General features: G+C 43.2%; 1 protein-coding gene and 1 long non-coding RNA gene across 5 annotated transcripts in view; both read left to right on the forward strand.

Annotated features, from left to right (window-relative positions):
• atp7a (ATPase copper transporting alpha) overlaps window positions 1-17,582 on the forward strand; it is a 42,063-nt gene extending 24,481 nt beyond the window's left edge. For all 4 annotated transcript variants that reach the window (XM_079502761.1, XM_079502762.1, XM_079502760.1 and 1 more), the window contains 17 exons: window positions 1,273-1,434; window positions 1,805-1,881; window positions 2,457-2,679; window positions 2,827-3,060; window positions 3,677-3,768; window positions 4,041-4,168; window positions 4,483-4,637; window positions 4,897-5,031; window positions 5,365-5,559; window positions 6,948-7,130; window positions 8,095-8,308; window positions 8,698-8,844; window positions 9,028-9,170; window positions 14,479-14,682; window positions 15,623-15,740; window positions 16,206-16,308; window positions 16,663-17,582. In XM_079502761.1, the coding sequence (XP_079358887.1) occupies window positions 1,273-1,434; window positions 1,805-1,881; window positions 2,457-2,679; window positions 2,827-3,060; window positions 3,677-3,768; window positions 4,041-4,168; window positions 4,483-4,637; window positions 4,897-5,031; window positions 5,365-5,559; window positions 6,948-7,130; window positions 8,095-8,308; window positions 8,698-8,844; window positions 9,028-9,170; window positions 14,479-14,682; window positions 15,623-15,740; window positions 16,206-16,308; window positions 16,663-16,939 (2,790 nt within the window). In that variant the 3' untranslated portion in view covers window positions 16,940-17,582. The remainder of the gene's footprint in view (window positions 1-1,272; window positions 1,435-1,804; window positions 1,882-2,456; window positions 2,680-2,826; window positions 3,061-3,676; window positions 3,769-4,040; window positions 4,169-4,482; window positions 4,638-4,896; window positions 5,032-5,364; window positions 5,560-6,947; window positions 7,131-8,094; window positions 8,309-8,697; window positions 8,845-9,027; window positions 9,171-14,478; window positions 14,683-15,622; window positions 15,741-16,205; window positions 16,309-16,662) is intronic.
• A 38-nt stretch (window positions 17,583-17,620) lies between these two features.
• LOC306924622 lies at window positions 17,621-20,889 on the forward strand. Its single transcript, XR_013790191.1, has 2 exons — window positions 17,621-19,253; window positions 19,642-20,889. It is a non-coding gene; the product is annotated as an uncharacterized lncRNA (long non-coding RNA).
• The last annotated feature ends 2,810 nt before the right edge of the window (window positions 20,890-23,699 follow it).

The following is a 23,699-nucleotide window of genomic DNA, read 5'->3' on the forward strand; positions in this document are numbered from 1 at the left end:
GCTCGTTGGCAATGGAATCGTATATCACTGGTTGAAGGGAAGGTGCTTGTGATGCATTGTGAGCTTGTAGATCGACCGTTCTCAGCGAAGGTATTTAGTGTAGAGAAAAGAAGAGAGGGTCTAGTACAGTAGTTCAACTAAGTATAGGGTATCGGCCCGATATCAAGAATGATGACATCATCCCGATAAATCCGATAACATTATTAATAGCTCCGATAATATATTGTATATGTATTCTTCATTTTATATATTTTCATATGCTTGCAGTTCTGCTAAATTATTTCTTATATGCTGACAAAGCACCCAGCTTATGTCAAAGCTATGTTAAATGTACTGTTACTCGCTAGTGTGTCTTTTTTTTATGTGTATATTTATTAGCAGTTATTAGTATCGGTCTTGAGAAGCAGGAAGTTATCTATCGGTTTCAAAAATCTATATTGTGCATCCCTACATGAAACACGTCGCAAGTTGCAACGCGATGAGTTGCACCTGGGTTGTGTCTGTGGCTCAGTAAACAGATTATATATTTTTAAAGCGGATCTGCAGGTTCACCTGAACAAACAGGGAAAAATGGGAGACAGAGACAGTTCATTGTTGTTTCTTTCTCGTCCTCGTAGCATCTGAAGAAGGACGTCACTCACAGTATAACTAACCTGTTAGGCAGATTCGCCACCTTGTGGCGAAACGTGCGATAGGTCTGTTCCTAAAATATAAATTCTCTGTTAATTTCAAGACACAACAGGGAGGAAACATAAATAAAACAAAAATGTGACTATGCATATGTGTATTCACATGTTCCCTGACAATGCATGCTGTCATTGCTGTGTGCAATTGAAGTGACTGACAAGTGTTGAAGTCTGTCACTCACCGAGTGATGTATGGTGTTATCTTTCTGGTAATACCCAAATATGTTGAACTCTGGACATAAAGACATTGTTTATGTATTGTGCACATGTGTATTGTATGTCAGACAATAGTTGATCCCACAGTCACAGTCCCAATTTAGTTATCCTCACACAGTGACTATAGCCAAGCGAGCGTGAAGTGTGCCCACCCACGCACGGGCGTCGTGCCCGTGCGTGGGTGGGCAACCAAAAGATAGTTGTGAGTAGGGCAACACAATGGCCAGGAACAGCCCTGCCCACTCCCAGGGCGCACCAGAACGCCAACTGTCGGCTCACAAGGCAGAGGAGGCACGTTTGTTATTCTGTTGACAGAGACGAGCTTATACATTTGTAATTGACTTAGTTGCCTCCCTTCTACTTCATTCAGGTCCGGGGAATGACATGCGCATCTTGTGTTCACAAAATTGAATCCAACCTCATGAAAGAGAAGGGAATTATCTATGCCTCCGTAGCCCTGGCAACTAACAAAGCCCACATCAAGTACGATCCTGAGGTGACGGGCCCAAGAGATGTCATCAAACTGATAGAGGTATTCATTTAGCCCTACTTCATATCTGGCTCATGTTTATACTAGGGCTGGGAAATATATCCATATTATATATGAGATTAAATATCGTCTGGGTTTTTGCTCAATTATGATATGGCAAAATTGTTGCAACCACTTATTATTTTATATTTTGAAAAAATTGTGAAAATTTATTAAATGTATAAATATTTTCACTATTTTTAAAAATAAATCATGTATCTTGTCACAATATGCTATTATTGTCACAATATCGATATTGATGTATTTGGTCTGAATTTATGTCCATATGACCCAGCCCTACTATATTTATGAGAAGAAGATGACACATTTCAGTGTGTAATGACAGATGAGATGACAGTGTGACTGTTGACAGAATCTAGGCTTTGAAGCATCTCTGGTGAAGAGGGACCGCACTGGGAGTCACCTGGACCACAGCACAGAGATACAACAGTAAGAACCATTCCCTTTTAGTTGCCAATGAAATCTCAGGTCCTGTTTTTTAACCAATACGGGACACAATTTGTTCCGTATTTTCATAAACATCCCCTGCACATGTATGTCACACACGCACACACATCAGCACTGAGGTTATATCGTGAACTGTTGGGCCAATTGGTGTCAACTGTAAAGCAGTGGTTCCCAAACCTTCCAGGGATCGGATGCAATGGAGAGCGCTCATTGAAGCCTTATGTCCCATAGGCCATAGGGGACGAATAGGAGTAAGTCCCAAACCTTTTAGCTCGAGACCCAGGAAATGATTGTCCCCCCAGGACCCAAACTAGTGAAAATGGCAGATCTACAAGCTCACAACATGTCGCAATGCAACACGTTGTGAGCTTTTTTGAAATACTTATCTCTGAAAATATTTGACTTAATAGGATTGTATTTATTGAATGTAGGAAATGGAGAAAAAAAAGGATATTTACTCAGTCACGACCCATAACAATGTATCTGCCCTGACGCAGTGTTTTGGAAACACTGGTCTAGAGTAATTTCCTAAAGCACAATGGTCTCTCTGTCCCCAGGTGGAAGAACTCGTTCCTGGTTAGTTTCGTGTTCTGCGTTCCGGTGATGGGGATGATGATGTACATGATGATAGTGGACCACCAGATAAGCACGTCCCACCATCACAACGCCACAGCGGAGGACCACACCATCTACCACTCCACCATGTTCCTGGAAAGACAGCTGCTCCCAGGGTTGTCCATCATGAACCTGCTCTCGTTCCTGTTCTGTGTGCCCGTGCAGGTACGTCACATTGTGTTGGCCATCATTTTTTCATGAGTGTCAATATTGTCAAATATTGCGGCCAAATATATTTAATTTGGGGAACCACTGTGCTAAATATACTAAATTGTGTGTGTGCGTCATCCCCTCCTTCCCCTCTCTCTGCAGGTGATTGGAGGCCGTTACTTTTACATTCAAGCGTATAAAGCACTCAAACATCGGTCTTCCAACATGGACGTGCTCATTGTTCTGGCCACGTCCATCGCCTTCACATACTCTGTGGTCATCCTCCTGGTGGCCATGGTGGAGAAGGCAAAGCTCAACCCCATCACCTTCTTCGACACCCCGCCCATGCTGTTCGTCTTCATCTCCCTGGGACGCTGCCTGGAACAAATAGCAAAGGTATGCTTATTGCACAACAATGTTATCATGAACTTTATACAGCAAAAATCTGAATTCAATGTGTGTCTTAAAAAAAAGATTTTCCTGTGTGTGTGTGTGTGTGTGTGTGTGTGTGTGTGTGTGTGTGTGTGTGTGTGTGTGTGTGTGTGTGTGTGTGTGTGTGTGTGTGTGTGTGTGTGTGTGTGTGTGTGTGTGTGTGTGTGTGTGTGTGTGTGTGTGTGTGTGTGTGTGTGTGTGTGTGTGTGTGTGTGTGTGACTATCCTTGTGAGGGCAATTATGTTATAAAAGCCTTATGCTTGTTATTGATAAAACAGTGATATTTAATGTTGTAATGATAGAATTTGAGCATTCAATATATTTCCGAAGTGTGGTCCCTCATCCCACTGAATGAACATTAAAAACTGTATTTAATGTTCAAATGTTACAGAAGTCTGTGATTCATAAATAGTGTAACAGAAGACCTAATTGGCTGTGATTCATAAAGAGTGTTACAGAAGACCTCATTGGCTGTTATTCATAAAGAGTGTTACAGAAGACCTCATTGGCTGTTATTCATAATCGGTGTTACAAAAGACCGTATTGTCTGTGGTTCATAAACGATGTGTGTCTCATTCAGAGCAAGACATCAGAAGCTCTGTCCAAGCTGATGTCACTGCAGGCCACTGAAGCCACCGTGGTCACTCTCAACAGTGACCGCTCTGTTCTCAGGTACATTGCACCGTGTTCTCTGAAAGTACCTCTCATATTTCATGTTGAAATGATGATTAGAATAATCTCAAAGTCAATCTCGGGTACAGTACATTGAAGGACTGGTAGAGCATAAATAAACCCCTCCTGTGTTAGAAATACTTTCATTTACTTTTCATTGTATTGTAAATGCTTCGGAGCGGTGTAGAAATGATATAATGAAAAGATATTTTGTGCCATGTCTGAATTCCGTAGTGATAAATGTATGCTCTGTGACGATGCGTGTGTTCCAGTGAGGAGCAGGTGGATGTAGAACTGGTTCAGAGGGGTGATGTGGTGAAGGTGGTTCCTGGTGGAAAGTTCCCAGTCGACGGACGGGTCATCGAGGGTCATTCCATGGCTGACGAGTCTCTCATCACAGGTTTGATCAGACCCGTGTTAATTTATACTGTATCTAAAATATCCCGTAAACTAAACAAACATCTTTCTTCATTCATACATGCTTCAACAGTCAAGCTAGCCTGTAATATAACTGCTTTCAATAAACACTTATTAGGCAATTCCAGTTACAGCTGGAATTGCACATGTGACTTTCATGTAATCATTTCCCAACAGATTCCCAAACCTGTTGTTTTGGGGAGCGTTGCTTTCACTTCATTCAACCTCTTGTGTGTTGGCAAGTGAGACGCTCCATGCTCCTATCGTGTTGTAACGGTGTGTGACCTGTGCTGCTAGGTGAGGCCATGCCGGTGACAAAGAAGCCGGGCAGTATAGTGATCGCTGGCTCCATCAACCAGAACGGTGCTCTGTTGATCAGCGCTACTCACGTCGGCATGGATACCACGCTGTCGCAGATCGTCAAACTGGTGGAGGAGGCTCAGACTTCAAAGGCAAGTCATCATGAGTTTTCTTTAGGAGATAACTGACGCTCGTGCTTCTGCTTAAGGTCTTTCTACACCGGGGCATGATGTATAAATGATTTCGAGGCCGCCTGGCAGAAACGTATATCCATATTTCAAATTAATATCCTAATTCATCATACTTTTCACACAAAAGTAGCAACGTGGCAGATTTACAAGCTCACAAAAATAGACATCACTGTTACCATCATTGAATGAAGTGTGTTAACATTGGCGTTCTACTGTTTAGGCTCCCATCCAGCAGTTTGCAGATAAGATCAGCGGTTACTTCGTCCCCTTCATCGTGGTGGTCTCTCTTCTCACCCTGCTGGCTTGGATCCTCATCGGCTTTGTGGACTTTTCTCTTGTTAAGAAGTACTTCCCTGTGAGTCTGAGCTTCATTCCAGCTCTTCAAAGACAGAGCATTGTCTGTGCAGCACCCTCACCTTATGTGCCTTATGTACACAAGAGACAACAAAGAATACCTTGAATCACCTTGACATCTCTGAGCATTTGATAAAATTAACCACTTGTGATCACTTACTATGAAGTATAAAAGTTGTGTGCCTCATTCAATCTCATCTTCCAGGCCCGATGGCTAAATGTAATTTAAAATTTACATATGCAGGACAGATTTTGTACCCTTTTTTTTAATCATTTTTTTTGATTGCCTGTATATTCCTTTCTGATGCTGAGAGTGACTGTCTCTGTCCTTCAGGGTTATGACAAGAGCATATCCAGGACGGAAGCAGTGATTCGTTTCGCCTTCCAGGCCGCCATCACCGTGTTATGCATTGCCTGTCCCTGTTCGCTTGGCTTGGCGACCCCCACAGCTGTCATGGTTGGGACCGGCGTTGGAGCCCAGAACGGCATTCTGATCAAGGGAGGAGAGCCACTGGAGATGGCCCATAAGGTGAACCAGAACCCTGTCATATAGCCTTATTGAATTCATAGATTCACAAGACGGTGTCTAAACACACAGAACACACTGTGTTTAGAAGAACACACAGAATGCGGGACACGGTTTTTTACGTGGTTCAAATCCCAACGGTCCGATGCGGGACACAGATTTACGTCTAGCGCATTTTTTTTATTGATTACTTTCAATCACCTTTCTACCCACCCGGACAATAGATCAAGCAGCCCCGATCCATGCCACAACACGTGATCCAAAAAAAAAAATCCTATCCCCCTCCCCTCCTGAAAACAGGACGGGAGAGGCGGAGGGGTGTGGAACTGGAGGCGAGTTGGAACGATACACAGACACGTACATAGATGGATAAATAATGACAACGCATCTTTGCGTTGTTTCATCTGCCTGTCTCCCCGATGATGATGATGACGTCATCATCAAAAATAAACAAATAACAGTACTAACGTAGCCCCAATATGTTCCCTCAGTCCCTATGCTCATTCTGTAGCTGCATAAAAAAGCCAATTACCAACGAAGGGTAGATGGGATCAATGTGTCCTTTTTTCCTCGTAAAAGTAGACATTCAGGGCTTTCATTCGGTGTATAGTATGTATAGGATATTTTTTGTGTTAATTTTTATATCTGCCTGTCAATGTCTGACATAAAACGGTCCATAACTCAGCTTTCTGTTCAAGAACAGCGTGTTCCTACAAAAGCAATGTTACATAAAGGTCAATATCTCCAGAATGGAAGATGGTAACATTGGTATAATTCTTTTTTAAATTGGAGTGGACAAATTAAGCTTTCTTTTGAGGTATGCGGTGTGATTCTCACTATAAGAGAACATTTGCTGTCGGCCTTGGAAAAGGGTGGTCCTCCAATGCTATCAGCATTAGCACCAGAGGTCCCCCTATGCCTGAAATGGCTAGCAAGCTGTGTGCTAACAATCTCCCACCCTTCCTTGCACCAAGTGGAAACAATTCGAGAGTTAAAAATAACTGCATTACAGAACCAATCCAATGTCTTTTGGGGCCGTCCCGCATATTGGGGCAGTGATATTATTGGTTTCCAAAACAGTGGCCGTACATCTGTCAGTGGCCATTTTCGCAACCATCTCCAATTGTCTGGCAACGCTGGACTGTGGCTATTCTTCTCTACATTAAAGAGATTTGATGTAGAGGGAAGTACTAGTGGATGTAGATTAGAGACCTGGGGGACCCAGATCAATTAGGGTTTAAGTAGTTAAGCTTTTTGATTTGGAAATGACATCGAATGTTGCCCAATATACGCTCCCAGGCTGTAGAGGGGTGCGCTCTGTTATCAAACGAGTAATGGCTCAAATGTGTTTGTCAGTATTTAGATGTGGTTGTTTTATTATCTCCATGCAGATCCAGACTGTAGTGTTTGATAAGACTGGGACCATTACATACGGCGCTCCCAAGGTCATTCAGATGAAGATCGTTGTGGAGGGGAACAAGATGCCGCGCTCACGCCTCCTGGCTGTAGTGGGGACTGCTGAGAACAACAGCGAACACCCCCTGGGGGCGGCCATCACCAAATACTGCAAACAGGTCAGTCTCAACTCACGTCTCACATTCTGTCTGTATCTCCATGTTTTGCTTATGTTAAAAAATGTTGAACATTTCGAGACAGGCGTACAATGGACAAAAACAAGTATTATGTATAAATCTGATTTCAGATCTTGGCGAGAACTGGAATATTACCCAGGTGTTGGCAAGATGTCTGATGCAAGCACCTTAACATTACTTTCTTAAGTTCATAATATTGGCAGGTATTGGTGAAATGATTTAAATGAATAATCAGTGAATTGATCAACTGAAAACTAATAATAAACAAATAATAAAATACATAAAAAAAGAGAATATATCATAATCGGTTTAGTGAAATTCCTATTATGTGCTATTTACAGTACAACTGCTGGGTAAAGAATACTTGTGATGAGCATTTAATTCAATTTCTAGAATTTATTGACTTATTTAACTTTATTAATTAATTTGTGGTCATAAATCAAAAATCTAAGATCTACAGTGTAGATGGCTGATGAGGCCGATACTCAATTGCAGTGAGGGCGGGTGATGGTTGTGGGCTTGCTAGGTGGCTAGGAGGGGGACGAAGTGGTACTGCTCTTCCAAAGCTGTCCATTCTGTTCGGCTTGGTGGAGGATGCGCTTGTCGAACTCTGCTACACCATGTTTGACCGCAATGTACCAGTTGAAACAGGGTTGTTGGGAGCCTCCCAGCTCTCTGGATCAAGACCGTAGCTTTTGAGAGTTGCCTTTAGGGTGTCCTCCTTATACTGTAGCTTTTCCGCTGGCCACTGCATGAGCACTTGCCATGTCTTTTTGGCGTCATTATAAGATCTGATTACCGGTATGTATTTATTTAGACTAAAGTAAATTCATTGAAGAAATTACCAACAATAAATTGGTAGTTTCTAACTTATCCAACTGTCTGTATTGCATCTTGTATCATTTCATCTTTGCTGAATGTGTCTTCTGTTTCTGTGTGTTGGCAGGAGTTGGGCACAGAGTCTCTGGGGAAGTGTACAGACTTCCAGTCGGTGCCGGGCTGTGGAATCAAATGTATGGTCAGTAACACAGAGTCCCTGCTGAGACAGGAGGACAGCGACAGCGAGGACAACAACCAGAGGAACGGCATCCTCATCCACATTGCTGACTCCAGAAGCTCCACGGGCTCCCATCCACTTATCATGGACCCACAGCCACTCGGTATGTTGGGGATAGTCCTGGGGCTGTTGTCACAAACACAGGACACGGTACAAAGTAGTAAATCATTATTCAAGTTGGACGTAGATTTGCGTGCGTGCGTGCGTGCGTGCGTGCGTGCGTGCGTGCGTGCGTGCGTGTGTGCTCCCTTGTTTTACTATACTTTTGGGGTTCAAATGCCCCCACAAATATATTAGAATTTGAGAAATACTGAAATAGACTCCGTTTGGGGGTTAGGATTAGGCATTTGGAAGTGAGGTTTAGGGGTTGGGTAGTATAACTTGCGCATTGGGGTTAAAATTGTAAAAATTGCATTTTCTTTTAATTGCCCTCCTAAAATATTAAAGTCCTCACAAGTATAGTAACACGGACGTGTTTGTGGTGTTTTATAGCCCTGGTCCAGACAGCCTCCTATGTGGTTCTCATCGGGAACAGAGAGTGGATGAGGAGGAATGGTCTTCAGATCACTGCTGACGTGGATGAGGCCATGATAGAACACGAGCGAAGAGGACGCACTGCGGTACTGGTGGCTATAGACAGTGAGTCAACCTTTATCATGTATCCTGTGGTGTATGGATATTTAGAACCAATAAACAAATTATAACGGAATAATCTTTTTTCTTTTTTTTTTTTAAAGAAAAACGATACCCACGTATTTAGTTCTTATTTGAAAAGAAACTGAGAAACCACTGAGAAACTTTCCATTCTTGCTGTTTGTGCAGGTCTGCTGTGTGCGATGATCGCCATAGCAGACACGGTGAAGCCGGAGGCGGAATTGGCCGTGCGCATTCTGACCAACATGGGTCTGGAGGTGATTCTGATGACGGGCGACAACAGCAAGACGGCCCGCGCCATCGCCGCTCAGGTACCACAAACAAAACACCATTATCATCACAAGGTTTAGGCTCTGTTCACACTGACAGCACAAATCCTATTTTGACCTATCCAGATCATTTTATTTTTGTTTGTTTTTATGTTGAATAGCAGAATATCACATCAAAAAAATTTTTTGCTTATCAGATTTGAACCACATTCGTAGGTAGTTTGGAATGTGATTGAAATCTTCTGTCTAAAGATGTGTCACCGTCTGGAGTGGACCCTCGGACACTGAAGACACATTGTGAGCTTGTTCATCGGCTATTTCCAGCGAGTGACACTGTCGTTCGACTAAGCATGAATGAAGCGTTACTCACGCCATGCATGAATAAAGAAGTTTGTTTAGCTAAATAAGTATGTCAATATGAACTGGCTTTGCCAGTTCATATTGACATATATATATGTATATATGTATGAACTGGCTTTGCCAGTTCATACATATATTCGGGGCGACTGTGGCTCAGGAGGTAGAGGTTTATATTGACACGAGATCTTCTAGATGCCGTAAGTTTAAACATGTGGCCTGTTTCATAAACAAATTATTTTATTTTGTATTGTTTTTCGATGCAATTGTGAACAATTACCAAGTAAGATAAAATACATATCCATTGGCCAATCATACGGTTCACTGCAGCTCAACAGTCTGTGTGAGGGGTGGTCAGGAGATGTCTATGAACTCTGCGTTTAAAGGCTTGAAGGCCATTAACTGTGATGGAGTCAACTACATGCTCTGGTAGGCTGTTCCACACCCGGACAGCAGTGTGGAGAAACGTTCTGTCCAATGTGCGTGTATTGGAGCCTGGCGAGTCGAGAGCTTGAACCCTAGTGTGACCAATTCACAAGCTCATTGTGAGCTTATAGATCGGCTGTTTTCGGCAAAGAGATTTGGTGAAGAGGGAAAATAGGAGGGAACCAAGTATAGAGGCTTGGGGGACCCCAGTTAAATTAGTATATAGGTATAGTATATAGTGCTTAAAGGGGCATTCCACTCATTTTCAACATTTTACTATGTCATTAATGTACCTGTTGTGTGGAAATAATACAAAGTTCCCCCATTCTGTGTTTCCTAGAACTAGAGGTCTGAAAAAAATCATTAACATGGTGAAACACATCTTGATGATGCCATCAAGATGTGTTTCACCATGTTAATGATTTATTTCATAATTACAGTTCTAGGAAACATAAAATGGGGGGACTTTTTATTATTTCCACACAACAGCTCTAAGGTATATTAATGACATAGTAAAATGTTGAAAATGGGTGGTTTTCCCCTTTAACACTAGCATGTCTGAATTAAAATCACTACTACTATGACGGCTAACGGTCAGGCTGACCGGTGTTTTTCGTGCAATTCCATTGGCCACTCTCTCCCTGCATCTCTTCACACCTCTCCCCCCGTGGCGGGGGGTTGACGACTTGCCATTGTCTTCTAAATGTCACATTCCAACTAATTCAAGGCAGCGTTTCAACTCGACAGGACAACTCAAAGTTATTTTTCAACATGTATTTATTTAGCTATGCTCAATAGATAGGTGGAAACAATACGCCAGTCAGTCAACACACCATATTTCACCATATTTTTGATGCGCTGATATATGAAATGAATATGCGCGACAGCTGTGCGTGCGTGCGTGCAAATCAGAAAAGTTTAGGCTACAGACAAAGGAGTTGGGAGTTTGGGAGCGGCCGGCTAGCCACATATTAGCCTATATATATTTTAAAAATACCCAGCATAATTGTTGGGAAGGCTAAGCCTGGCCTAGCCGCCGCCTATGATCGATGTCATTTATATATATTTGATTTATTGTGCCAGCAGAGAGATCCGTAGCAGCAGCACGGTTTATATATACACCATAGGATAGATCAAGTCATGTGACGCATCACCGCCACAAATAGTGCTACAGCGTTATCTAAAATGCACTTCCGCATACCTCACCGTCAGTTACTTGGATATTTTCTCCCTCTCCACGAGAGAGGGAGGGAGAGAGAAAAAAGAGAGCCGTGATGCGTGGAAATGTGTATAAAGGAAATGTGTATAAAGGATTTGATGTCACACATGCATGCTTGTGATGTAACACCAAACATTTCAGGCCTACATGGTAATATTCGTTCAAAAACTATAGCCTACGGTACAAAATAAATGTAGGATGTAGCATTTATTCATATTATACACAAGTCATTTCATTGAAAACAGCCAACAGGAAATGTCATGCACAGCTCAGTCACAATGCTATAAACTTTATTATCCCATATAATTATGCTAAAGATGGCGTGTATAGTCAACATGTATTTATTTAGCTATGCTCAATAGATATAGGTGGAAACAATACGCCAGTCAGTCAACACACCATATTTTCTTTTTCATTTCAGAAACTATAATTATAGTGACGATCTGAGCGCTATATATTCAATATAGCGCTCACATGTCACTATAATTAATTACCCTTGCGCAGCAATTACACTGTCCATCTTTGTATTGAGACAATAAAATAAATACGACATTAGCGTTATATATTGTCATTTTTATATAGAGGGGATACATTATAGGGAAGGAGGTCTATCGCGTTGGAATGATTCATGTCATTGATTCATGTCATTTTTACACTGTTCGTTTAGCGTGCCCTCCGAAAAATAAAGTAAAAATATTTTTGATGCGCTGATATATGAAATGAATATGCGCGACATAGTCACAATGCTATAAACTTTATTATTCCAACATAATTATGCTAAAGATGGTGTGTATAGTCAACATATTTCTTTTTCCGTTTCGAGAAATAAAGTCAGACATCGTTATTTCTGCAAACCGCATATAAGAAATATAACATCTAAAACAACATTTAGTTTATGTAAGTTTGTAATGTAAGTTTGCCTACTTGTGGACTTCCACATGTAGGTTGGAATGCAAATGACACATTAGCTTGAACAATGCCCGTCTCCAGCCGGGAGGAAGGTGTGAACAGCACGGCTTGTGGGGGAGAAAGGGTGAGGGCTCTAAGAGCGGTCCCACGGACCGCAAAAGAGCAGACATTTTAGTAGAATTATGTCTAAAATCATATTTCCAAAACGTTTCAGATGAAAAAAAAAACAGAGATGGTTTGAATCGAACATTTAGAAAAAGTCATGCAAGGGGAACTTTCTCAGGACTTCATGGGCAAAGAAAATCCACTTCAAAATTTCAAAATCGGTCAGCCTGACCGCTCCGACGCGCTAGTGTTAAGGAGTTGTGGTGTGTATAAAGGGAGAAAAAACACAGGAGAGGGAAAGAACCCCACAAAGAGAATTTATCAGCTTCTGCTGTACACTGTTGGGGTGTTGGGGCCCAGTGGCACACCCTGCTGTACACTGTTGGGGTGGGCACAGTGGCACACCCTGCTGTACACTGTTGGGGTGGGCCCAGTGGCACACCCTGCTGTACACTGTTGGGGTGTTGGGGCCCAGTGGCACACCCTGCTGTACACTGTTGGGGTGGGCACAGTGGCACACCCTGCTGTACACTGTTGGGGTGGGCCCAGTGGCACACCCTGCTGTACGCTGTTGGGGTGTTGGGGCCCAGTGGCACACCCTGCTGTACACTGTTGGGGTGGGCCCAGTGGCACACCCTGCTGTACACTGTTGGGGTGTTGGGGCCCAGTGGCACACCCTGCTGTACACTGTTGGGGTGGGCACAGTGGCACACCCTGCTGTACACTGTTGGGGTGGGCCCAGTGGCACACCCTGCTGTACACTGTTGGGGTGTTGGGGCCCAGTGGCACACCCTGCTGTACACTGTTGGGGTGGGCACAGTGGCACACCCTGCTGTACACTGTTGGGGTGGGCCCAGTGGCACACCCTGCTGTACGCTGTTGGGGTGTTGGGGCCCAGTGGCACACCCTGCTGTACACTGTTGGGGTGGGCCCAGTGGCACACCCTGCTGTACACTGTTGGGGTGTTGGGGCCCAGTGGCACACCCTGCTGTACACTGTTGGGGTGGGCCCAGTGGCACACCCTGCTGTACACTGTTGGGGTGTTGGGGCCCAGTGGCACACCCTGCTGTACACTGTTGGGGTGGGCACAGTGGCACACCCTGCTGTACACTGTTGGGGTGGGCACAGTGGCACACCCTGCTGTACACTGTTGGGGTGGGCACAGTGGCACACCCTGCTGTACACTGTTGGGGTGGGCACAGTGGCACACCCTGCTGTACACTGTTGGGGCACAGTGGCACACCCTGCTGTACACTGTTGGGGTGGGCACAGTGGCACACCCTGCTGTACACTGTTGGGGTGTTGGGGCACAGTGGCACACCCTGCTGTACACTGTTGGGGTGGGCACAGTGGCACACCCTGCTGTACACTGTTGGGGTGGGCACAGTGGCACACCCTGCTGTACACTGTTGGGGTGGGCACAGTGGCACACCCTGCTGTACACTGTTGGGGTGGGCACAGTGGCACACCCTGCTGTACACTGTTGGGGTGTTGGGGTGGGCACAGTGGCACACCCTGATGTACACTGTTGGGGTGTTGGGGCACAGTGGCACACCCTGCTGTACAGTGTCTGGGTGTTGGGGTGGGCACAGTGGCACACCCTGCTGTACACTGTTGGGGTGTTGGGGTGGGCACAGTGGCACACCCTGCTGTACACTGTTGGGGTGGGCACAGTGGCACACCCTGCTGTACACTGTTGGGGTGTTGGGGTGGGCACAGTGGCACACCCTGCTGTACACTGTTGGGGTGTTGGGGTGGGCACAGTGGCACACCCTGCTGTACACTGTTGGGGTGTTGGGGTGGGCACAGTGGCACACCCTGCTGTACACTGTTGGGGTGGGCACAGTGGCACACCCTGCTGTACACTGTTGGGGTGGGCACAGTGGCACACCCTGCTGTACACTGTTGGGGTGTTGGGGTGGGCACAGTGGCACACCCTGCTGTACACTGTTGGGGTGGGCACAGTGGCACACCCAACTGTACACTGTTGGGGTGGGCACAGTGGCACACCCAACTTTACACTGTTGGGGTGGGCACAGTGGCACACCCACTGTTGGGGTGGGCAGTGGCACACCCACTGTTGGGGTGGGCACAGTGGCACACCCAACTTTAATTCAACCTATGAGGGCAGAATCTGCCAATACTTTTCAATGTGAACAGCTTTTCTTTTTTTTTGCAGAAATTGGTAAAATTCCAATTCAGTGTGACCACACCCTTACAGTTCCAATTTTGTCTGCTCTTTTTTATCACTTAGTTTTTCCTTCCTATATCCCATATGTGTTTCTCCCTCCTGATTGATTGGATAACATTGGTATCCCATGGTGTTACAAACAGGTGGGCATTAGGAAGGTGTTTGCCGAGGTGTTGCCGTCCCACAAAGTGGCCAAGGTGGAGCAGCTGCAGCAGGAAGGGAAGATTGTGGCCATGGTGGGCGACGGTGTCAACGACTCACCCGCTCTGGCCATGGCTGACGTGGGCATCGCCATCGGAACGGGCACGGACGTGGCCATAGAGGCTGCCGACGTGGTTCTGATCCGGGTGAGTCTCCTGTGTGACCAGTCACAAACTGCTGTCCAGTCTCTTTTTGAATGTATTCATCAGACTAGCAATTATAAGGACAACATTGTTTCATTTATATCTCACCATTACATTGATTTTAACAGTAGTTGTAGAAGTGATTTTTCTTTTTTACAATTGACTAAATCGATTAGTATTATCAACCACTTACTTTACTTTATATTTCATCACACTAAAATGGCTGTCACGTTAATTCTTTGACTGCCTTTTTTTGCTTATAATATGCAAAAGACTCAGTGATACCCAGTTAACACCCCAAACGCCCGGGGTTATTTAATCCATTAAATCATAGCGCCCAGCGATTTATAGCAGCGGAGCACATTTAGCGACGGACCGGATGTGGCTGAAGTAGCTTGATGTAGCCAAAACATTCTCAAGGCGATCGACAACAACGGGAGGTATGATTAATTCTAACGCGACTAACGACGGGACCGCGGCGGGCCGTCAATCTTTTCTTAGAATTGTACGGAATGATTTAGATCAAGAGTTATTAACGTTTTAAGATTTTCGATCTCGTCGGCTAAAATGGGGGGGAACATTTTCGATGACGTCCCACCGCAAAATAACATCGAGTGTTGCGCAACAGCCTGTGGAGCGATGCGATCGGTTTTGATATCAATAATCTCCATCCTTTTGATCAATCTCTGTCTTGAGCGCTGGGCGTTACTAATTGAACTCCGTCCTGTGCACTCAGGGCGTTAAAGTGTAAACTGCAGACCTTTTGACCTTATTCTGAGAGTTCTTTCTGTCAAATGGAGGTTGTCAATCTTCCTCCAATAGGGCTTCTATTCTGTCTGTTATTGGACGAGAGTTGGTACCTTTTTGTAAATGATATACCGGTATTTTTATTTGATCAGCATCTTCATCTAAACGTTGCTTCCCTTTCCCCACCGTGTGTCAGAATGACTTACTGGACGTGGTCGCCTGTATCGAGCTGTCCAAGAAAACAGTCAAGAGGATTAGAATCAACTTCGGCTTTGCTCTCATATACAACCTGGTTGGCATTCCCATTGCTGCAGGTAGGTGGCAGCAGACCATACATTGTCATGTTTGTTTGGAAATGTAGCCAGATGGGTGACTGTGTTCACTGGTGGAACATTTATTCAAGTACTGTGCTTAAGTAAAATTATTAGTTACTTTTACTTTAATTGACTATATCCATTTTTCAGTGCATAATAGTTTCTCAGAGGCAAATATTGTGCTTTGTTGTACTTTTATATGAAAACTTTAGTAATAAGTTACCGATTTGTGAGCTTGTACATTTTGAAAATGTAAAAAGAAAAAAACATTCTGCATAATGAGTACTTTTTCTTTTGGTGGTGTTAGTATGTTTTGATGAACATTTCCTAATAAAGTAACATTTTGAATACAGGACTTTTACTCAGTTCTCTACTCTACAATGTGGTGTTTCTACTTTTACTTGCGTAAAAACAGGGAGTGCTTCTTGCAGCGCTGACTGTCTGTTTTCATTATGTGTATGTCAGGTGTGTTCCTTCCCATTGGTCTGGTGTTACAGCCCTGGATGGGCTCTGCTGCCATGGCTCTGTCGTCAGTCTCTGTAGTTATATCTTCTCTCCTACTCAAACGGTAAGACTATACTTCCACCCCATTCATGTATTTTAAAGACAAAGTGAGGAACAGTTTAAACTGTTTAACCTATTTTATACTTAAGCTATTTGAAAATAGCAGATCTAGAAACTCACAATGTGTTGCAATGTGACATGTGAGCTCATAGGTTATTATTATTTTTGGAGAGAAAAAAGAAACCTGGCACAAAATCTTTTCACATGGGGGTCCGCAGCCATACATTTCTTTATTTTGACATGAAAATGCACAAGGGAAACGGAACAGAACTAGGCTGGATTCAGTCTAGTATTGAATATAGCAATGAATATCTCTTCCATTACATCCTTCCATGCTATCTATACTTCCTCCATACAGTTACACGAAGCCCAGTGCAGAGAAGTTGGAATCCCAGCTGTGCGGCCGTCCCAGGAGGCAGGGCAGCCTGTCCGACGTCAGCGTTCACATCGGCATCGGCGAGCTCCGCCGCCCCTCCCCCAAACTCAGCTTGCTGGACCGCATCGTCAACTACAGCCAGGCCTCCATCAATTCCATGCGCTCCGACAAACACTCCCTCAACAGCATGGCGCTCAGCGAGGCCGACAAGCACTCCCTGCTGGTGAGCGGAGCCCTGTGCGACGAGGAGTTTGTCTGAGCAAGCCCCGAGGGCCAGGTCAGGCCGTTCGGAGCCTGTTCTGGGCCCTTTGTACTGTATGCTACGCTAAGCTAACCTGATCTAGGGGGGGGAGAGGCGAGGGGTTATAATGGTCCGTCTCTATCTAGTGCAGGAAAGCCCTCCGGGGCAGAAGCTTTTCTCTGTAGCGATGATCCTCTAACGACATGCACTTCAGACATGCTGGAAGTCACGTGCACACGCAGCGCGTTTCTGGTCACCGCTGTCCTCAGGTGGAGAGGACGATGTAGCAGAGTGGTCCGGTGGTTCCCAACCTTGGGTCGGGTGCCAATGATCATGGCGACGTGAGGCCTTGTCTTGTGTCTGTTTGGAGGTAGTCCAAAATAGTTGCACAAAATCATAACTTGTTCTAATCCACTGAATGTATGTTCTCAATTTGATATCAGTGCAATTTGTCATACAGAAAATCAGAAATGTTTTGTAAATGTTTCAAAACGTTTCAACAATAGCGGAAATGTTGTGGAGTTCACAACATGTCACAATGCAAGAAGGTGTTGTGAACTTGTAAATCAGCTATTTCTGATATTCGTTGTAGAAGTATTTAGGGCTTAATTGGTTAACATGCGTGGGTGTATGCATGCGTAATTGCATACATTATGCGAGTTTGCACGGGGGGGGGGGGGGGGGGGGGGTTATTTGGGGGGCTCCAAGGAAAAGAGGTTGGGAACCACTGACACAGGGGTCCACGTGTAGAGGGATGTCCTCTCTCAGACAATCTGTAACATCAATCCAAAGACACGGTGCCTCATGTAGGAGTTGACACAGTCAACTTATAAGACAATGGAGTTGTAATGCTGTTGTATAGTACAATTCTAATACAAAGACTATTTATATTATCTTTTATTTATCATTGTTTTCATTACATTGTACACATAGGAAAATTAAGTCATGTGTCGGACTACAGAAGTGTGTTGTCAGGTTCCCAAAATGAACAACACATTGTGAATGAACTAAGTACACACACAAAATGTCATTCTGATTTTTTTTTGTTTTGTTTGTTTTACAGTTACTTGTGAAAAGGGTCGTTCGACCAAGTATATTAGCCTGTAGTAGAGTTTAGTTGTTTGTGTAAAGTAAATGTTACCCAAGTGCCAATCTATATGCCACTCTGGCAAAGTCCAAGAACATTCCAAAGATAGCACGTTGCTGAGGCGGAGGGCCAGGTTACCTTGAACTGAGAGAACAGACTGATAAGTCACTCATTCACTGAATCAGACGCCATTGTTCTGAAGAGGTTCAACAGGAGGGCAGGCTGGAAAAAAGCAAGCCATAGTTTTCTCCCGCAGTAGTTTAGCCACTTTAACCCTGGTGCCTTTATTCTGGGCACATTTCAATGCAACACACAGAGTATATCGTCGCTGTCGGGCGGCAACCCATTTTATGGGAAATAAATAAATGTGAAGGTAATAATGATTGTAACAGTCAAAACACCTGATGGTACACATAAAAGCAATGAGTTATAATTGCGGTGACTTTGTCACATTCAAATGTGGGTAAGAACAAATGATTGGTGAAAATCTTTAACTTTTTAGTACAGTTATTATGCAAAGAAAATGAAACCCATTGCTCACCATAATATTGACTCGATCATAGCGATGGATTTTATAAATATTGACCCCTTGAAATGTATCATCAATAGCTTGTGACTAAATGAGTACATTGGATCTATTGGAACACAGGTGGTTTTTTTATTTCCTGAAAAGTAACTGCTTCCGCTCGACAGCAATGATGGATGGATAGTGCTGGTCTCTCTCCTTTACAGTCCACCAGTGGAATCAAGACGTGACGTGTGCATTCACCGCTTAAGCCCTACCCAGCAAGCCAAATTACGTCATGATAACGTAATGATGACGTCCTCCAGTGACTCCGGTGACGTTCAGGACAAGGCCAGATCACAGCCCATATGGGGATGATCTTTACGTCATTTCCAGGACGTCTTCACCAGATTAAATAATATAGCTTATTCTGGGCCAGATCTGACTAGTTATGACATGACTTAAGTTGATCTGGCCTCGATCAGACTCTCTGATTCATCCAGGGACGTCCGTCTTAGTGGGTAAAATTTATGTTGAAATCAGGTGATATTCTGGGCCAGATGTGACTAGTCTTGTTTTGACTTGATCTGGCCCCAATCCACTGATTCGTCCAGGTCCTGATCTGGCCCCAATGGAGACGTCACTGATTCGTCCAGGTCCTGATCTGGCCCCAATGGAGACGTCACTGATTCGTCCAGGTCCTGATCTGGCCCCAATCCAGACGTCACTGATTCGTCCAGGTCCTGATCTGGCCCCAATGGAGACACGCCTGATGCGTTTATTATGTATCCCACCTCAGTTCTAGGAAAGCCCTGCTGTGATTGGCCAGTAGTCGTTGTGATTGACAGTTCTCGTTTTTGCGACCAGTCATTAGTCCTAAAACTTACAACCTATCTCAAACCCTCACCCTAAACCTAACCTCCCACGGGGCAGCACACCTAAACCTAACCTTAACCCATGTCTAACCAATGACTAGTCTAAACTAAGTATGCACCCCCCTAAACCTAACCCGAACGGCCTAACCTCAGTAAAACGATGCCTTCCCGGGAGCCAATCAGACACATGGTGAGGCGGGTCTACCCTAGAACGTTGGTGGGATTCATAATCACGCGGCACTGATTCGTCCAGGTCCTGACCGTGCTTGCTGGGTAACTTTGTCTTACGACGAATCACGGAGGCAAACTATTTTGGGGATTGTTTTTGCAATATTTTGGAAATGTTTGCATAATTATAATGACATGGCCAAAATAAGGAGGCCAGGGTGAAAGTGGTTAATTTGTGGGCCCAATGGAACTATAGGCTCCACACTGTCCTATGATCCAATGGAACTATAGGCTCCACACTGTCCTATGATCCAATGGAACTATAGGCTCCACACTGTCCTATGATCCTATAGGATAACTATAGGCTCCACACTGTCCTATGATCCAATGGAACTATAGGCTCCACACTGTCCTATGATCCCGTCCCTGATAATCTGTATTGTAGATGGATGTTAGTCATCTGGCCGACTCAGTGTTCTATCTTTTTGAACACAATCTAATTTATTTAATATCTCATAAAGAGTTCCAGTTATTACGTGTTACTTGGTATGGATAAAACTGTAGTTACATGCTAAGTGAATTGTGTTTTGATTGCAATGAACATTAGCTGGTTACAAAGTGAAACTAGTGCTACATTTCCACATATCCAATGGAAAATAATACCAAAATGTAAATGCATTGATTTTATATTCTGTCCAAACAATAAGTGATGCATTGTTTTATCTTTTTGAGCTTTTATTCCAAGAAACATGTCATTCATTCCTATGTGTGTCCATAAGGTTTATATTGGATGTATCACCCCAGGGTGGGTACAGGTGAAATGCAGTTACCACAAACAAGTTACGTAAACTTGAGTTTAAATTAAAATATTGCCTATAAAGCACAGATTTAATTAATTGTAATTATTATTGCAGTCCCTGCTGTCTGTGGATACTTTGTATTAAGTCTTCAGTACAGACCCATTCACCATATTGCCTGTCGGGTGATTTTATTTATCAGTTTTATTTTTTACACCAATGGTTGGTTGGTTCTGGAGATACAGTACGTGAAGGATGTCGTACACACACTATGGATGCGATTGATGGATGTTCAGAATATCCAGTCAGTGCAGGCTGTGACTTGCCTTTGTGGAAAAAAGTATAACTTGGCTTTGTGTAAACAAGTATAACTTGTGTATCTTTTCTGTAACATTGTATCATAAAATCAACAGAAATTATCCCTTTGCTGTGCATTTCTATCAGGTCTTTGTGAAACCAGAAGATTACCTGTTAATCATAATGTCTTCACTTTGCTTTCTACGTCCATTTGTGTCAAATAAATTATTTCATCAAAATAAACCCGTTTTATCCAGCTTTGTTTATGAACATGTTTGTCGAAAGCGTATCCAGTCTTCTGTGTGTGTGTATAACTTTTTGAGGACATTCAGTCTTGTAATCGCAGTTCAGACGCTGAACCTCTAACTGCATCTGATGCGATTTGTGTGCCAGTATGTGAGGGAGAGCGAAATGAGTGAATAATTGATAGAAATGTTATGATCTTAGCATGCTGTGCCAAATTTGAACCAGAGGGTGGAGTTATAGTCACAATGAACGACACCATATCCTCCATGCATGATTTCATCAACTATTTTTTTTATTTCATCTAGTAGTCTCAACATTACAGCATCTCAATCCAGTGTACTGCAAAACAATTAGATACAGTTTTCTCATTATATACTTAAAAATAATCATTTCAATTGATATAAAGTAAACTGAATGACTTATTCCTTTTGAGTGGATTTGTATCGCTTTGGCTATCATGAGATTTGAGATGATTTGGCTGATTGAAAGCCTGTGGAAAATGTTATTTATTGAGTTACGTTTACTAAATATTTTCAGCAGGTTTATCTAGATATATATTTGAGGTCAGAAGTCAAGGAGATGCTCAAATAGCCTGAATTCTGAAGGGTTCCAGAGAATTCACTTCACATCTTGTCTGAGTCCCTCTAATCAAGCATATACTGTAGTTGAGCAGTCATTCCTAATTTCAAGGACCCCTGTAAGAGTTACAGACTGGTAAGGGTCCATTTGGAATCCTGGGGGTCCCTGGACCCACTTTGAGAACTAATGGTGTAGAGCCATGTGTGCAAGAAACACATTACTAGTGACATTTATGAAAATATGCAGGTCAAACCTGTGACAACATTGTGCTTCCACAGTCTTTTATACACAGTATTACATGTAGTACCAGTGTGTTTAAGACTAACCGTTGTAATTTAATATCCTACATTCAGTCACTAATTAACACTAGAATAATGAGCCTCACTTCAATCAGTTACTACAGGAAACAGCTGCAAAGCTGTGGGTTCTCTCTGAAAACACTGACAACCTCAAATAAAGTTACTGTACCTACAGTATACAACAATATGCAAATAGATACGTTCAATACTTAAACATTTAACACCTTACAAAAACCACAGAATGGTGAGGAGAATCAAGATAATAATGGAATGTATACAGCAAATTTACAAAATTACCTTGACTAATTTGTGCTTTAATGTATGTATAGGGATCATCTATGTTCCCTCAGCCCTATGTTCCCTTATGCTTTAGATGTAATATCACAGCTTGAACTTTGGCGACTGCATACTTGCTGTAGATCGAGGTAATCAATGCAAACAGGATCAATCAGTCATCCACACACACATTCAGGTGGTGCCACTGTCTGGACAAAACTTCAGAACATCTGCTTTCCCTGCAACAGTTCCCTCGGTAGCTATAGTATACAGTATCTTTCCATCTACAGTAGAATAATTGTAACTATGAAAAGGTGTCGTATAATCCCATGAGGGATGGGCCACGAGGTGGCATGACACTTCATTCATTACAGTAGTATACACTACAGTAGCATGTGATTCTGATGGCTACTTTACTTGGAAAGTAGCCAACTGAGTTACACTGACATAGTCACTGAGTCGACATGGTCAGCAGGTTGAAACCTGGCACACTTATTCATTTCTGTTTATTTGCTTAAATCCTGCTAACAGGTGCTGAAGGAACATAAAGCTGGCCCCCTTATATATCTGGCCCAATCACTGGAAAAACAACACTTAATTGTAATTGTAAAGAGAAAAAAAAGGATTTGTTGAAGATGTGTTAGTCTCATCTCATTCCTTGATTTTAAAACTGGCCAATACATGTAAGTGAATGTCTTGTTACATAGACACTGGGGTAAGAGACCTAGAATTCAAGTTATGAATGAAATATTCATGGATCTATCCCATTAATGCAGGTGTGTAAAGATGGTGGGCGTTTGTAATGTATTCCTCTGAGTCAGAATTACGTAGTGCAACAATCTGTTAATCTCTGTCCAAACATGAAAGGCTGGCATTATCATTTGGGACTGCGAGACAGCTCACACCAATTAGTATTGTTATTATACATCCGATTCATCTACCTGCCAACCAAATCCACTGTCATGAAAACAGAAACATTTACGCATAACACTAGCAGAAGAGACTTGCCCAAAACCTCTGCTGGATGCTTCTACTGCTGTGTTTAGAACAATACCACTGTAGTCAGCAGTAGTTTATCTCAATATATTCTTCACATCAAAATCTAACGTGGGAGTCTAATAACTAGGTCATTTTTAGGATCAGCAGACCTTTGCTCTTGGCAAAGTGTCCAACCTATGATTTGCAAGATGTTAATGGTGAAAATATGGCTTTTGATAAGTAGCACCTATATCTTTCTTGCCTTGAAAGGAGTCAATACCTCAAGAGTGTTGTATGTATGTGTACGTACAGTATGTATCTTACTCTACTCATTTCAAGAATATCTAGAATATCTGATCTGTCCGTCTTTACTCATATTAGGAATGTTAAGGCCTATTCATAGTCCAGTTTTCGGTGAAAAGGTGACCACCGAAAAGTACAACATAACGTCACGCCGCAGTGGTCACCGTTCACATAGTCTCGCGTAGCCAGACAACTATTCCACAATCTCCGAATGCTATATAGAATCTGGGACTATAGCCCCCATGAGCTGAGTAACGGAAGTTGCCATTTCCGTTCACAAAAATATATTTTAAAATATCTTTACATTTACAGCAACAAGCTATAGCCTTAGATGATTTATATTAGAATACATTTGCGTGACTGTAAAG

Source organism: Electrona antarctica, assembly GCF_951216825.1.
Source record: "Electrona antarctica genome assembly, chromosome: 1".
Lineage (NCBI taxonomy): Eukaryota > Metazoa > Chordata > Actinopteri > Myctophiformes > Myctophidae > Electrona > Electrona antarctica.